This window comes from Loxodonta africana, chromosome 24 (genome assembly GCF_030014295.1).
Source record: "Loxodonta africana isolate mLoxAfr1 chromosome 24, mLoxAfr1.hap2, whole genome shotgun sequence".
NCBI lineage: Eukaryota > Metazoa > Chordata > Mammalia > Proboscidea > Elephantidae > Loxodonta > Loxodonta africana.
In genome coordinates this window covers 20,614,662-20,632,401 of record NC_087365.1, presented here as the reverse complement: position 1 = coordinate 20,632,401, position 17,740 = coordinate 20,614,662, and the positions used below count along the sequence as shown (strand labels likewise).

At 39.0% G+C, this 17,740-nt stretch overlaps 1 protein-coding gene and 1 non-coding gene across 5 annotated transcripts in view; both read left to right on the top strand.

Annotated features, from left to right (window-relative positions):
- The window catches only part of PLCB4 (phospholipase C beta 4), a 178,307-nt gene that overhangs the window by 109,810 nt on the left and 50,757 nt on the right, over window positions 1–17,740 (top strand). For all 4 annotated transcript variants that reach the window (XM_003411527.4, XM_003411528.4, XM_023550015.2 and 1 more), the window contains one exon: window positions 3,872–4,076. In XM_003411527.4, the coding sequence (XP_003411575.2) occupies window positions 3,872–4,076 (205 nt within the window). The remainder of the gene's footprint in view (window positions 1–3,871; window positions 4,077–17,740) is intronic.
- LOC111751156 (U6 spliceosomal RNA) lies at window positions 4,166–4,272 on the top strand. The gene has a single exon (XR_002786243.1). It is a non-coding gene; the product is annotated as a U6 spliceosomal RNA (small nuclear RNA).

Here is a 17,740-nt window from a genome sequence, read left to right as displayed (position 1 = left end):
TATTTTCTCATATGAAAATTTATACACAAATTGTCTTGCAACATTGACTGCAATCCCCGCAATGTGTCCGCACTCTCCCCCGTTCCACCCTGGCTTCCCCATGTCCATTCATCCAGTTTTCCTGTCCCTTCCTGTCTTCTCATCTTTGCTTTTGGGCAGGTGTTGCCCATTTGGTCTCATATACTTGATTGAACTAAGAAGCACGTTCATCACATGTGTTGCTGTTTGTTTTATAGGCCTGTCTAATCTTTGGCTGAAAGGTAGACTTTGGGAGTGGCTTCAGTTCTGAGTGAGCAGGGTGTCCAGGGGCCATAGTCTCAGGAGCTCCTCCAGTTTCTTTTAGACCACTAAGTCTGGTCTTCTTTTATGAATTTGAATTTTGTTCTACATTTTTCTCCCTCTCTATCCGGGATACTCTGTTGTGATTCCTGTCAGAGTGGTTGGTTGTGGTGGCCAGGCACCATCTAGTTCTTCTGGGCTCAGGCTGGTGCAGTCTGTGGTTCATGTGGTCCAGTTGTCCTTTGGTTTTCTTCATTCTCCTTTGCTACGGATGAGATGGGACCACTAGATGTATCTTAGATGGCTGCTTGCCCTTCCTTCTTTTTGATGCACCCCTCCTCCTTGAAATGGCCCACCTTCTACATGGCAATCCTACAACTCCAGGTTTTCAGTCTGCTTAGAATGTGCCCCAGCTGGGGGACACCGTTAGACATTGGAAGGTTCTTCCCTACCCTGGCTGCACCTGGTATCTTGTACTCTTCCTTCAGCTTAGCAGGGCAGGGGATATGCTACATTCAAAACTAAGGTGAATAAATGTTATTACACGGGTCAGTTGGCCTGGTGCTGTACCTCCAGAAAGTGTGGCCTTGTTTCTTATTTGTTTTTCCCCCAATACTGTACAGTGTATCCTAAGAGCAATCAAAATTATCTTCTGTAATATTCAGTGTTTAATCTCTTAATCATTATTCCCCTTTGTTTCTCTTTTGTCTACTGAAGTTTCAGCAAAAAACCCATGTGTTGATGGTGCTGTCTTCAAGAATATCTGCTTGTCTCTCTTGCTTGTTCAGTTGTCCCGACCAAAATGATGACTTGCTGCTTCTTTGGGCACAGGCTTTCCAGGTGATTCTGTTCCATGTGCATGTCATGCAACACAGATAAACAGCTTCCAGTCTTAACAAAATAGGGATTATCTGCTTCAGAACAGAGTAACTGGCTTCCAGAAACCAGATTATGGGAGACCATTGTAGGTTAGATGACCCAGCCAGTTTAAAATTTAGGTTCACCCTGTGATGTGACCATCATTATCCAGGTAACCTCCCATCATTGCCTTCTCTACCCCACAGGGTGTGGTGTAAATTGCATATCCAGCTGTGATTTATCTCTTTTTCTTCCCTGGGTTTTCCAACTTGTGATAGTTGGATCTGTTTCCAGGATGGGTAGTGTTCTCCAGCGTAATGAATAACCCCTGCATGCATTTGTAGAGATGCAGAAAGTTGGCTGTAGGCATTCTTCGTTTTTAATGAATAAAGAAAGGCCTGAAATATCAAACTTGTTTTCTATACTATTACTGGCCCCAGAAATAAGATGCCAAATCTGGATCCTTCACTGTTGCCTGTCATTGCCATCAGGGGCTTTAACTGTGTTTCTCTTCTTGTCGTTGTTATTGTTGTATGCACTAATCTCATGAATGGCAAGGCCCTCTACTACATGATGAGGTACGGACTGAGTGGATGTGGCGGACTTTTAGCTTGATTTCTCCTCTTCATCTTTATGAAGCTGGAATTAAATTATAACCTCTAGGTGTGAATAGGCAACAAATCCATTATCTAGTTTTGAGCATAGTCCTCAAATCAGCAAGATGTCCTGGTTGCTTTTAGCCAGTAAAAAGGCATTCCAGATTAAGGAACATTACATTTACTCTTGTCATGTTCCTATTTTATGTATTCTGCCATCTGATGCCAGACTTTATTTCCACTTATTCAGTTTGGGGATGGCAGGAGTAGATGTCTTGGGGTCATAATGTGTTAATGTTTTTCGCTGCCCCATCTTACTGTATTTATATCCCAAAATATGTTTAAAACTGAGGAATGCAAGAAGCAAGGAGATTCCAAATTTATATATAAATTGTCTTTTATACATGATGCTCTTTAAAAAAAAAAAAAAAAATTCTTTCCCTGTTCTTAAAAATAGACAGAGTTAGATCACAGAAGCAGCACAGGTAGTAGACAGATCTCAGGATTAGCTGGGACCTGATTCCCAGGCCCAGCTCTGTCACTGACCACCTGTGAGATTAGGAAAATCACTGCCTTTCTCAGGATCGCCATTTCCTCACCCATGACATGGGTATAAGTGTAGGGAGAAAGGACAAGGGTTGGATTTGTAATCTTTAACATCTAATCCTTCTAAAACTTTGATGAGATGACTTCCAGGAAACCTATTTCAGTTGCCTGTTTCTCTGATTCAGACCCTGTAGCTTATACAGTATACTCTAGGACTGAAAATTGATCATGGGTTTATTTTTACCATAAAAGAGTATTTAAGAGCAATATTGGTATGCTTCTGATGAAGCAGCACTTAAGCTCTCGGCTGCTAACCAAAAGTCTGGTGGTTGGAATCCTCCCAGTGGCTCCTTAGAAGAATGACCTGGCAATCTGCTTCCATAAAGATTATAGCCAAGAAAACCCTATGGGACAGTTCTACTCCGGCACATGGAGTCACTATGAGTCAGAATGGACTCGTCAGCACCCAACAACAGCATGGGTATGGTTCAGATTCCTAGAGTTGTGGTTCTTGGGAACAGCACTATAAAAACTGGTGAATTTGTACATCAAAAGTCTTTATCAACAAAGTAAAAAGACAGCCTACAGATTGGGAGAAGATTTTTAGGAACCATATATCTGATTAGGACCTTATATCCAACATATACATAAAACTTCTACCACTTAATAACAGAAATATAAACAACTCAATCAAACAATGGGCAAAGGACTTGAATAAATAATTCACCAAAGAGGATATTCAGGTGCCCAACAAGCACGTGAAAAGATGCTCAATACCGATAGCTATTAGGGAGATGCAAATCAAAACCACAATGAGCTGTCATCCCACCCCCATTAGAATGGCAATGATCCAAAAAAACAAAAACAACAAGTGTTGCAACCTTGTGGCAAAACCGGAACCCTCGTCTATTTCTGGTGAGAATGTAAAATGGTACAGCCATGTGGAGAAAAGATTGGCAATTCCTCAAAATGTTGAACATAGAACTACCACATGACTCAGAAGCTCCACTCTCAGGTATATACATCCAAGAGACTTGAAAGCAGCAACACAAACAGATGTATGTATACCAGTGTTCGTTGCAGCTCTATTCACAATAGCCAAAAGGTGGAAATAACCAAAATGTCCATCAACAGAGGAATGGATAAACAAAATATGGTATATACACACAGTGGAATATTATGCAGCTGTAAAGAGAAATGAAGTTCTGATGTATGCTGCAACATGGATGAACCTTGACAACGTCATGCTGAGCAAAATAATCCAGTCACAAGAGGATAAATACGGTGTGATCTCACTTATATGAAATAAGCAAATGTATCAAAACCAAAGATTATTAATGGCTTTTATCAGGGGTGCAAAAGAGAGGGGAAAGAAAGGGGCAGTTTTTATTTGGGGGGCATTAAGTTTATGTTAAAGTACTGAAATATTTTGGAAAAGGATCATAATAATGGTGGCACAACATGAAAAATGTAATCAGTGTCTTTGACTTGTAAATGCGAATGTGCTGGCAGGTGTTTTGGTGTTTATATTTTCTCCACAATAAATTAAAAAAAAAAAAAAATCCATGAAAAGCCCTGTTCTTTTTTCGCAGGTGATCCTTCCAGACCTGGCTGTCTTGAGAATAGCAGTGTACGATGACAACAGTAAGCTGATTGGCCAGAGGATCCTCCCACTGGATGGTCTCCAAGCAGGCTATAGGCACATTTCCCTTCGAAATGAAGGAAACAAACCATTGTCACTGCCAACCATTTTTTGCAATATTGTGCTTAAAACATACGTGCCTGATGGATTTGGAGGTAAGCTAAATATTTGAGTGCGGAATATAATAAGGTCCTCAATTACAAAATTATAAAACATTTCTTCCTTGCTTAAAAAAATAATTATAGTACTCGCTTCGGCAGCACATATACTAAAATTGAAACAATACAGAGAAGATTAGCATGGCTCCTGAGCAAGGGTAACACGCAAATTTGTGAAGTGGTCCATGTTTTTATAGACACGTCCAAACTCCTTGAGGGACCGAATTACTGGGCTGAGGGCTGTGGGGACCATGATCTCGGGGAACATCTAGCTCAATCAACATGACATAGTTTATAAAGAAAATGCTCTCCGTTCTATTTGGTGAGTAGCTCTGGGGTATTAAAAGCCTGCGAGTGCCCGTCTAAGATACTCCTCACCCCTTCAGGCAAGGGAGAATGAAGAAAACTAAAGATACAATGGAAAGATTAGTCCAAAGGACTAATGGCCCACAACTACCACAGCCTCCACCAGACTGAGTCCAGTACAACTAGATGGTACCTGGCTACCACCACTGACTGCTCTGACAGGGATCACAATAGAGGGTCCTGGACAGAGCTGGAGAAGAATGTAGAACAAATTCTAACTCACCAAACTTATGGCCTGAAAGAGACTGGAGAAACCCCGAGAGCATGGCCTCCGGACACCCTTTCAGCTCACTAATGAAGTCCTTCCTGAGGTTCACCCTTTAGCCAAAGACTAGACAGGCCCATAAAACAAAACAAGACTAAAGGGACACACCAACCCAGGAGCAGAGACTAGAAGGCAGGAGGGGACAGGAAAGCTGGTAATAGGGAACCCGAGTTCGAGAAGGGGGAGTGTTGACATATCATGGGTTTGTTAAGCAATGTTTACTTTCTTTTTTTTCTTGTACTTTAGTTTTTTTTTTTTTTTTTTAGTTGAAGGTTTACAGAACAAACTAGCCTCTCATTAAACAGTTAGTACACATATTGTTTTATGACATTGGTTAACAACCCAAAAAAAATTGCCTTGATGGATATTGGTCTATAACACAACCATATATATTTTAGCATAAAGTTGCCATAGTACATGAAAAACAATAACAGGATTTTGATTAGCATTGCTTTGATTTTCTACTTTGTGAGCATTGGCATTAAGACCTTTAGGTATATGAACATGTTATAGTTCTCATTTATGTCTCATTTTATGAGATTCAATAAATCTTTTATTATTTTAATCTAAAGGTCTTACCTATGTTTATTAGATTTAGTCATAGCCACGTTATTGTTTGTGCTACTGTTGTAAATGGTAACACTTTTAAAATCACATTTCCTAATGGTTTGTTCTTGATATAAAGTGATGTAATTATTTTGTATATATTGATCTTATATCTAGCAACTTTATTGAACAAAATATTATTAATTATAATTATTTTATAATTTTTTTAAATTTTCTTTATGGCTAACCTGTGAGTAAATGATGTTTTGGATAATTCTTTAAAAAAAAAATAACAATAATAAATTTTGGTTCTGACAAATGCTACCAACACTTGTAACCTTGAAAGGATGAAGGATGTATAGTAACCTCAGTTTTCATAGTAAGAAATTAAAAGGCAAGGCTAGATTATCTTTTTTTTTTTTTACAGGAATAAATGGGAGTTCATTATCTTGAAATTATCTTTTTTGCATTACCTTTTTATTGTAAAAATATATATAACACAACATTTGTCAATTCAGTGTTTTTCACACGTTTAGTGACGCCAATTCCATTTAATCATGTTGTACAACCATCACCAATATTTATTGCCAAATTTTCATCCCCGTAAACAGAAACTCAATGCTTCCTAAACAATGACTCCCCTTTTCCCCCCTCCTCCTGCCCCTGGTAACCTGTATGCAGTTGCTTATTCTAGCTATTTAATGTAAGTGAGATCACACGTATTTGTTCTTCTGTGATTGACTTAATTCACTCAGCATAATGTTTTCAAGGTTCATCTATGAGGTAGCATGTATCAGGACTTCATTTTTCTTTATGGCTGAGTAATATTCCATTGTATGTCTTTATCACAAGGCTAGATTATCTTTAAGGTCCTTCCTTATTTTAAAATCAATCAATTCAGGGACCAAATTACAGGGCTCAGGGCTGTGGGGACCATGGTCCTGGGGTACATCTAGCTCAATTGGCAAAACACAGTCTATAGTCTATAAAGAAAATGTTCTAAATCCAACTGTAATGAGTAGCGATTGGGGTCTTAAAAGCCTGTGAGCAGCCATCTAAGATATATCTACTGGTCCCATCCCAGCTGGAGCAAATGAGAATGAAGAAAACCAAAAACACAAGAGAAAGATTAGTCCAAAGGACTAATGGACCACAACTACCACAACCTCCACCATACTGATCCCAGAACAACTAGATGGTGCCCAGTTACCACCATCTACTGCTCTGGCAGGGATCACAAATAGAGGGTCCCGAACTGAGTGAGAGAAAAATGTAGAACAAAATTCAAATTTACAACAACAAAAAAAAACTACCAAACTTGCTGGTCTGTCAGGCTAGAGAAACCCTGTGAGTATGGCCACTGGACACTCTTTTAACTCAGTACTGAAGTCACTGAGGTTCACCCTTCAGCCAAAGATTGGACAGGTCTATAGGGCCAAGAATAACAAATGTGAGGGACGTGATTCATAGTTCAATCGTATATGCGAGACTAATGGACACACCAAAAGCAAAGACGAGAAGGCAAAAAGGGACAGGAAAACTGGATGAATGGAAACAGGGAACCTGGGGTGAAGGGGAAAGTGTTGACACATTGCGGGCTTGGCAACCAATGTCACAAAATGATATGTGTATTAACTGTTTAATGAGAAGCTAACTTGTTCTGTAAACTTTCAACTAAATCACAATTAAAAAAAATCAATCCTCATTATTCATGGATTCTGTATTTGCACATATGCCTACTTGCTCGAATTTATTTATGACTTCCAAATCAATACTCTTGGCTCTTTTACATCCTTAGTGGATATGCACAGACATGCACAAAGCACTCTTTTTCAGGTGAGGTCCAACTAGGTGGCACTCTGCCCTCTTGTGGTAGCTTTCATACTTTAAACAAATGTCCTCTTCACAGTCTGTTTAGAGCCATGTTTTTCATATTTTTGTGCTTTTTGTTGGTAATTGTGCTGTTTAAAATGGGCTTAAAGCATTGCGCTGACGTCTTTGTCTAGTGTTCCTAAGCACAAAAGACTGTGATAAAATTATGTGAGAAAACACATGTGTTAGATAACCAAAACCAAACCCAGTGCCATCGAGTCGGTTCCGACTCATAGTGACCCTATAGGACAGAGTAGAACTGCCCCATAGAGTCTCCAAGCAGCACCTGGTGGATTTGAACTGCTGACCCCTTGGTTAGCAGCTGTAGCACTTAACTACTGCACCACCAGGGTTTCCGTGTGTTAGATAAGCTTCATTCAAATATGAATTTTAATGCTATTGGCCATGCATTCAATCTTAATGAATCAACAATATATATTAAATAAGGTGTCTTTAAACAGAAACACCCAAAGTTATGTATTGATCAGTCAATGAAAATGTTGTGACCAGAGACTTGCAGGTCAGCGGTTAAGTTCACTAATTCAGTATGTGCAAAAACTTCTTAGGACATAACTGCCGAAAATTGAAGAAAGTACTACAATTTTTTGTTGTTTATCGACTTCTAGAAATATGTTTTGTGAAGTATATGTTTACACCAGTAGTCAAAGATGAAAAAAGACATTAATAATGTGGAACCATAGATCTCTTATCAGTTGGCCTCACTAAAATATTTAAATTGAACTCAGTTATCAACAGCCCTGGGTATTCTTCCAAATCCATGACAGAGTTCAATTTCATTAAGTTTCTGGCTTAACTAAGATAATCTACAGGAGGAATCAAAACCTGAACCAAGCCATTGGATTTTTCTTAAACCCAAACATTTTAACTTTTTATAACCCCTAACTAAGCCAAGAACATTAAAAGAAAAAAAAGAACCTCTATATCCTAGAGCCTCTTGAACCATAAGAAAACAGTACGGCATAATGATTGTATCAAATTAACCAAGGTTCCAGTGTTAACTCTCTACTGCCAGCTGGGTGACCTGGGAGAAGTGACATAACTTCTCTCAAGTCCCTCATTTCCTCACCTCTTGAGTGAAAATAGTAATAAACTTCCCTTGTGAAGAGCTCATCCCTGTAGTATGGGATGTGGCTAGGGCTGAAAACTATGTTCACAGGTGTGTGTATCGTAGATATAGATATAATTTTTATATTATACTGGAACACATCATTATTTTCTTTGGGCAGATTTGGGGATTTTGTCGCTTTTTTATTTGTTTTTTACTAATGCACACTTCTCTGGAGAGCAGATTTTCCGCAACTAATCCTCAACTTTAATGACCCAGGTGCAGGTCTAAAAAGTAAGTTAAGCCATAAGGATTTGTCAGTCACAAAATCCATTGTAAAGACGCTTCTATCTCTTGGTTCTCATGAAAAAGGAAGCATATTAGAAGCTGCAACATAAAAAAAAAAAAACAGTAACAGAATTAAGAGTGAATAACAGAGGCTGGGGAGGAGTGCTATGGGGCTGGACAAATGTATAAAAGGAGACAGGAGGCCTGTAGCATGTATTTGTGTGTGTGTGTGAAGGCCTGGAGCCCTGTGGCAAGCCCCAGAAAGCTGCCTGCATTGCAGCACAGTGATGGCCAGGAGGGATGATCGAATGAGTTAAATTGCCTCCCATATACTTGCGTTTAGAAAGCAGGGAGTGTATGATACATACAGAATACATTTTATAAGTGGTTCTATAAACAAACATTTTAACATTTTGCCTCTACATGGGGTAAATTTCAAATGAAATTCTTTATAATTCATTCCGGGAAAATGGGCCATTTGAGTAGAAAAGGAAAAGGAAAATAGTTTGTTGAGCTCCTACTTTGAGATTGTCTGTTTTTCTGCGCCCTGATTAGATGCTGTTTCGTTAAGAACACTGACTGGAGCCCAGTGGCTTATTATCTCTTTGACCTTGCATGAGTTATGCTTAACGTTTCCATGTTTAGTGTTCTTATCTACAGCACAGAGAACAGCAGTCCCCACCTCATTCATGGGAATTAAATGAGTTCTTGAAACAGTGCCTGAACATGGCAGTTTCTCCATTAATATTACCAGTGTTTTTAGAAAGTGCCTCAGTAAATTATTTCATCAGGAAATGTTCTGGTTAAGATGGCCTTGTCAATGCATACACCATAACAACCCCTGACAACAAAGACTTGCGAAACTAAGTAAAGCAGACACAAATAACAACTACAGATCCCAGAACATCAAATGGAGGGTTGAAGAAACAGACTGAGCACTGACTGGAAGGAAAAACAGAGTGAGACCAGTGGAAAAACAGATTTGCGGATCGACCGTGCCCTGCCTGCTGGTGTGACACAGCGTGACCATTTGGGGACAAGAGGATTTCCATCCAAGAAGCTCAATGAACTCTATACAGGATAGACTACAAAAGAAATTCACCAAGACATATTGTAATCAAACTTTCTAGAACCAAAGACAAAGAATTTTGAGAACAGCTCCAGAAAAGTGAAATATCACCTACGCAGTGGCTTCAATAAGACCAGGTGCTGATTTCTCATCAGAAACCATGCAGGCAAGAAGGCAAAGGGATGTCATATACAAAGCCCTAAAAGAAAATAATTGCCAACCAAGAATCATATATCCATCAAAACCATCTTTCAAAAATGAGAGTGAAATTAGGACATTAGGAATGTTGTAGTTATAGAATTTCCATATGGCGAGAAAGTCAAGTTGATCTCAAGATATAACGGACTATCTTAAATTTAGGATGATAAATATAAACTTCAGAATAATAACAAAAAAGTAATAAATCTACTCACCAAAACAAAGAAGAAAATCAAAAAGACTCAGTAAACACAAAAATAACAATAATGAATGAAAAGAAAAGAAAATCCATATGCAAAAGAACTCATCTCAGAAAATAAAGAACAAAGAGACTGTTAATACCACAACAAAATGGCAGCAGTAAATCCATACCCATCGATAATCAAACTGAATGTAAGTGGATTAAATGACCAGTCAAGAGACCGAGAATGACAGAATGGATTTTTAAAAAGACCTATCGATATGTTGTCTATAAGAGATAATGTTGTCTATAAGAGATACACCTTAGACACAAAGACATAAACAGGTTAAAAATCAAAGGATGAAAAAAATGAAATAGAATTGAGAATCCAGAAGTAAATCCACCCATCTGTGGGCAACTGATTTTCAACAAGGGGTCAAAGTCCATTCAATGAGGAAGAAACAGTCTCTTTAACAAATGGTGCTGTCATAACTGGATATCCATTTGCAGAAAAATGAAACAGGATCCATACCTCACACCATACACAGAAACTAACTCAAAATGAATCAAAGACCTGAGTGTTAAAGCTAAAACTGTAAAGTTCCTAGAAGATAATATAGGGACAAAACTATGGTACCTAAATTTCTTTAGAAATAGATTATCAAACACAGCTACAAATGCATGAACAACAGAAGACAAATTAGATAACTGGGGCTGCCTAAAAATGAAGTACTTATACTCATCAAAAAACTTTATCAAAAGGGTAAAAAGAGAACATTCAGATTGGGAAAAAACTTTGGAAATGGTACACTGCTAAGGGTCTAATCTCTAAAACATATGGGAAACTTCAACTCGACAGCAGTTAAAAAATGGGCAAAGGACATGAACAGACACTTCACCCAAGAGGATATTTAAGTGGCCAACAAATACATGAAAAGATGCTCATGACCATTAGCCATCAGAGAGATACCATCTTACCCTACAAAAATGGCACTGATCAAAAAAAAAAAAAAAAAAACAGGAAACAACAAATGATGACAAGGTTGTAGGGGAGACTAGAACCTTACCTACTGCTGGTGGATTCTAAAATGGTGCAACCATTATGGGAAATGTTATGCGGCTTCCTAAAAAACTAGAAATAGAAATATTCTATGATCCAGCAATCTCATTCCTAGAAATATACTCTAGAGATCTAATAGCAGTGACGTGAATAGACCTATGCACACACCTATGTTTAGTGTAGCATTATTCACAATAGCAAAAAGATGGAAACAACCTTTGTGCCCATCAATGGATAAATAAAATGTGGTATATACATACAATGGAATACTACACACCTATAAAGAATAACGATGAGTCTGCAAAACATCTTACAGCATGCATGAATCTGGAGGACATTATACTAAGTGAAATAAATCAAGCACAAAAGGACAAATACTGTATGATCCCACTTTTATAAAAAGACAAAAATAGGTATATATACAGAAACCAACATTCTTTGGTGGTTACCAGGGATGGAAGGGAGAGAGAGAGAGAATCGCTCTCTAGAGAGTAGACACTTGTTAGTTTTTATGATGGGAAACACTGAGTGTCGTTGAAGTAAGCACAACATAACCAAGGTAAATGATGACACTAAGAAATACACGAGAATAAAGGATATTATTGGTAGATGCTATAACATGCATAATTTGGCAACAACAGCAGTAACAACCAAAAAATATGGCTACATTGGTAAATATGTATGCATATATGTGTATACGAAGGTGTATGTGTGTATATATGTGAACACATGTAGGTGTATCTATAGGCATATCTACATACATGTTTTTGTGTGCTATACATGTGTTTATACATATATTTAGATATATAATAAAGCACATAGAGGGGCATAGTCATGGATACCTCCTAGAGATAACCAAATACCTCACAGGATTGGTTTACTAGGTTTGAAGGCTTAGGACCATAGTCTTGTGGGACATTTCAGTCAATTGATACAACATAGTCTGTAAAGTTTATGTTCTACATCCTGGTTTGGTAAGTAGTGTCTAGAGTCTTAAAAGCTTTTGGATAGCCATCTAAGATACAGCTCTTGGTCTCTACTCATCTGTAGCAAAAGAGAAAGAAGGAAACCAAAGGCTCAAAGAAGAAACTAGTTTACAGGACCAACTGCCTACACGAACTACTACCTCACCTATCCAGAGACCAGAAGAACTAGATGGTGCCCGGCTACCACTACCTACCATTCTAACAAGGGCCACGATAGGTGGTCCTCGATAGAAGGGAAGAAAATTGTAGAACAAAACTCAAGTTGTTAAAAAAAGGCCCGACTTACTGGACTAGCAGAGACTAGGGGAACCCCCAAGACTATCGCCCTGAGGTACCCTTTAAACTTTGAACAAAAACTACTCCCAGAGGTCACCTTTCAGCTAAGTAACCGATTGGCTCATAAACAGTATCGTGCATGAATACTGTGCTCCTTTTATTTAAAAAAAAGAAAAAATCATATATGTGAGACCAGCTGGTCAACATTTACCCTAAAGCAGAGATGAGAAAGTCAGGGGGTGGGCAGGGAAGCAAGAATAATGAAACCATCAGAACAGTAATAATGAGAATCTTAACACGATGTGGAGAATGTAACCAATGTCACTGAAAAAAATAGCTATTGTTAAATGGGAACCTAATTCGCTGTGTAAACTTTCACCAAAAACTCAATAAAATATTTTTTAAAAATCATTTTGTCATAAGCAATTCATCATCCTAAGAAAAATCTCTTAATTCTCTGCCTACTGAGAAGTTCCAGAATTCCAACGTGTAAGTAATGTCATTGGGATTGTCTTTATGTACCAACAATTTTATGTTCTGTGAATTTTTTATAATTTATTTTTTGTTGTTGTTGAGAGTATACACAGCAGAACATATACCAATTTAATGATTTCTATACGTGCAATTCAGTGACATTGGTTACATTCTTTGAGTTGCACAAACATTCTGACTCTCCTTTTCTGAACTGTCTCTCCCCCATTAACATGAACTCAGCCCTCAGTTTTCTATCTAATCTTTGGAGTTGCTGTTGTTAATTTGAACCTGTATAGATAGTTCTTAAAAGAACACAATGCTTAGGGCAAACATTCTTTATTAGGTAAGGTAAACTGTTATTTAGTTTTAAGAAGACATCAGGGGATATATTCGGTTTAAGATTTAAAGATTATCTCAGGACAATAGGGGGTTTATCTAGCCTTAATAGCTCCAGAAATTTTGAATTTCATGAGAATTTGAAATTCTGTTCTACATTTTATCCCTTTTGATTGGGACTTTCCTATAAAATCTTTGATCAAAATGTTCAGTAATGATAGCCAGACACCATCCAGTTCTTGATTTTAAAACACACAGCTACAGTAATCAAAACAAGCTGGTACTGGTATAATAATACACATAGACCAATGAAACAGAACTGAGAGTCTATAAATTCTGTGGTCCACTGATTTTTGACAAGGGTTCTAAGTCCATTCGATGGGAATAGATGAGTCTCTTCAATAAATGATGTTGGGAGAATTGGATCTCCACATGTAGATAAATGAAACAGGATCCATGCCATACACAACAATAAATCCAAAATGGATTAAGGGCCTGCATGTAAAAACTAAAACCATAAAATTCTGAGAAGACAATGCAGGGGCAATACCATCAGGCCTAGCTTTTTAGATTATGAATCTGATAACCAAAATATATATTAAAATTCAACAACTTAATAACAAAAAACCCAATCAAAAAATGGGCAAAGGACTTGAATAGACATCTCATCAAAGAGGACATTCAAGTGGCCGCCAAACACATGAAAAGATGCCCAGGGTCATTAGCCATCAGAAAAATGCAAATCAAAAAAACAATGAGATACCATTTCACTCTGACTAGGATGGCTAAAATAAAAATAAAAAAAACAGAAAATAATAAATGTTGACATGGATGTAGGAGAATTGGAACCCTTGTCCATTGCCGATGGGAATGCAAAATGGTACAGCCGTTGTGGAGAACAAAGTGATGATTCCTTAAAAAACTAAGAACTACCATTAAAAAAAAAAATTACCATTGAGTCGATTCTGACTCATAATGACCCAATAGGACAGAGTAGAACTTCCCCCTAGGGTTTCCAAGGAACAGTTGGTGGATTCAAACTGGTGACCTTTTGGTTAGCAGCTGAGCTGTTAACCAGCTGCGCAACCAGAGCTCCAGAACTACCAATTCATAGAACAAGTCCCTTGGGTATACTCCTAGCAGTGGAATTGCTGGGTCATATGGGTCAGACCATACGACCCAGCAATTCCACTGCTAGGAGTATACTGAAGGGACTTGCTCTATGAATTTTTTAAATGTATTTAAATCTCAGTAGTGTTAGGTGAGTAGCATCATTTTTACAAAAAAAAGAAATATGTTCCAAAGGCTTTTTTAAGTTAAGACTGTTCTTAAATAGGGTTTGGGCATCAACAGAAGCTTCTGAACTCAAACTATCCACCTTTTTGGTTAGCAGCCAAGCTCTTAACCACTGTGCCACCAGGGCTTCCAGAAGCTTCCAGTCACCTACTTATTGGGTTCTGTGCTATGAGGTCAATATATGATCATGAATCCCTAATGATGGTACTTTCACAGTTGTCTGTAACTAACCTTACCTTTTTCCATGTGGTACCCTCTAGAGGCCCTCAACTCTGGGCCACTGTGGTTCCCTCCCACATGAGATACATTTAGAGCCATTTTTTTCCATCCTGATCCTCTTGCACTCATATAGTTCTTGTGAGCTGCTGTTTAATCATTCCCTGGCTCATGGTGACCCCATGCACAGCAGGATAACACTGTTGTGATCCATAGGGTTTTCACTGACTGATTTTTAGAAGTAGATTACCAGGCCTTTCTCCCTAGTCTTGCATAGTCTGGAAACTCCACTAAAACCTGTTCAGCATAATAGCAACACACAAGCCTCCACTTGAGGTGCATTGGTGGGGAATCGAACCTGGATTTCCCACATGGAAGTCAAGAATTCTCCCACTGAACAACCACTACCCTCTTCTACTCATACTAGTTCTCTTTTTCGTTCTTGCCCCTCAGCCGACAGAGGCAGGGGATTTTAGTCCAACTGCTCTCCTTTCCATCACTACAATATAATAACTCCTAAAACAAACAAACAAAAAAAGTCATTGTCGAGTCAATTCTGACTCATAGCAACCCTATAAGACAAATAAAACTGTCCCCAGAGGGTTTCCAAGGAGTGGCTGGTGGATTTGAACTTCTGGTTTGCAGCCAAGCTCTCAACCACTGTGCCACCAGGGCTCCATAATAACTCCCAGGACACACAAATAATAGAGCAAAGATGGCCATGGTGTACTTCTGAACTCTTCAAAGAGAGTTCTGTTTCTCCAGCTGCCTAGATGTAAAATAACCTTCAATGAAGAATAGAGTTGAAGTCTCTTAGCTACCAGAAACTAAACTTTAATGTAAAAATATAGTAACATTAGGAAAGATGACTAGGAATGCATTGAGAAGACTTGGTTTAATGTTTTCAATGTCATTTTGCTAGTGCCCAAAAAGAGAAAAACAGCCCTCTCTTTTACTCCCACACTGGTACACAAAATAGGAGTAGTACGTTGGGTGCTAAGACACGTTCTTCCTTAGTCAAATTCAGTGAGACTGGGAGTACTGGGCTGTCTTTGCTGTTCTGTCTGTAGTCACAAACACCACTGATGATAGCATTACCCATCACAGCTTTATCCCTGTGAGCCACTGCTGTTGCTGACTGGAAATAGTCCAGGTCTAATGACAATTTAACGAGAGTCAGTATTTCTTTTTCCCCACCTACTGTTGCTTTTGACGAGTTTTATCATTTGTATTTTTTATTGATACTGAATGTTAGCAAAGTAAACAAATAAGGGGGTTGATGCCATGCTTCCAAAATATATGATACCTAAGCATTACGTTTAAATGTCATTCTGTATTGCGTGTCTTGAGCTTCTCATCGCTTTGTTCCTTGAGCAGAGCTCATGACTGCTTCTTACCTGTAAATAGGTCTTCTCTTCTACAACTAGGCTGTTTTATGTAGACAGAGATACAGTGACCATTTGTTTGTTTAGCCATTTCATCTTTCCACCTCCCCTAGGATTTAAGATGCATCACAGGGCTGCCTGGTACACTCTGCCCAGCATCTCCCCCTACAAAGATGGTTGGAGTCCCTGGGTGGTGCAAAAGGTCGATACACTCAACTTCTAAATGAAAGGTTGGAAGTTTGAGCCCACTCAGAGGCACCTCGGAAGAAAAGCATGGTGATCTACTTATGAAAAATCAGCCATTGAAAACCCTATGGAGCACAGTTCTACTCTGACGCTCATGGGGTGGCCATGAGTTGGGTCGACTTGACAGCAACTGGTACAAAGATAGTTGGCTGTTTCTTATATCAGAGATTTCCAGAGGAGGATCATCTTTGATTAAGATGCCATTCCTTGGTTTAATCTCAGTACTTCCTGACACAGTATGAAGTTGTTTGTGTTGTCCTATGCTTTACGGATGTTAAAATGCCCTCTCTCTTAAATACTTGTTAGGAAAGTGATTTGCATAATAGTAGTGATATCCACTTTTATGGCCTCTTTTGAACTACAAAAAATATTCCTCCAAGAAACAAATCTCCAGAGGGGAAGGGCAAGATGGATCATGGTGGAATATATTGAGAATTACTAGGCTGTGAGATGCAGGAAACAATTTGGCCTTTGTTCCTGTTTCCTGAGAGTTGAACCACACCTGATGCTAATGAGTTGGGGGCTGGCCAGTCTAGAAAATACTCACACGGTGACCTGATGTTTATTATCCTCAGGAGGTATGATATAACCTATCACGACCAGATGGTGAGGCCAACAAAAGCCCAGAACCCTAAGGCTCAGAGAGCTTCCTGGTTGACAGGAACGTCTGGTCTTGGGAGGGTAGCACATCCCTCGGGACATGGAACCTCTGCATTGGGAACTCTCCCAGACTTTACCCTAGGGATATCTTTCTTTGTATCCCTTTTTGGCTATTATAAATCTGTAATCCTAAAATGGTATACTCTCCATGAGTTCTGTGAGTCATTCCAGACAATCACTGAATCCAAAGGGATAGAAAAAACCAGTAGGTCAGAAAGTAAGAGTGTCGTGTGGGCTCCTGAGCTTGCAGCTGGCATCCTGAAAAGGTTGTCAGAAACCAGCCCGGCATTTGTGGCCAGCAGGTCAGAAGGTTGGTGTGTCATGTAGACTCCCCAAACTTGCAGCTCGTATCTGCCTATTTGGCAGTCAGAAGGATGGTGTCCTTGGAACTTGTGAGCTCTGTCCTAGCTCTGGATGGCTAGGGTCAGAGAGGGTGTGCAGGCTGCCAGTGATGAAGATGAAGAAGTGGGAATGGGAGGGCTAGATCAACCTCATTTGGGGAATTGGATTCATGCTGATCCTTAGTGCACACTGGCTAAGCAGATTTAAACAGGCTCTTTATTGCCTGTCCCTTGAGATGTACTGTGAATGCCCAAGTGTGGGAGAAGTGTTACCATTTCCCAGCTGTATTTGACCAGAGGATCTTTTTGCCCCAAGCATCTGCTGTATCTTCTAGCAAACCATTCTAAGAAATGCCATCTGGGAAATGCTTCATCTTGATAGTTGCTGAAAGAGCTAATCTAAAATCATAGTTATGGGATAAGCTGATCCTTATTAGCCTCACTTTTCAGCCAATAGGGGAAAAATGTATCCTCTAAGGAGCATTCTGGCTGTACTTCTTCCAAGACAGATTTGTTTTCTCCTCTGGAAGTCCA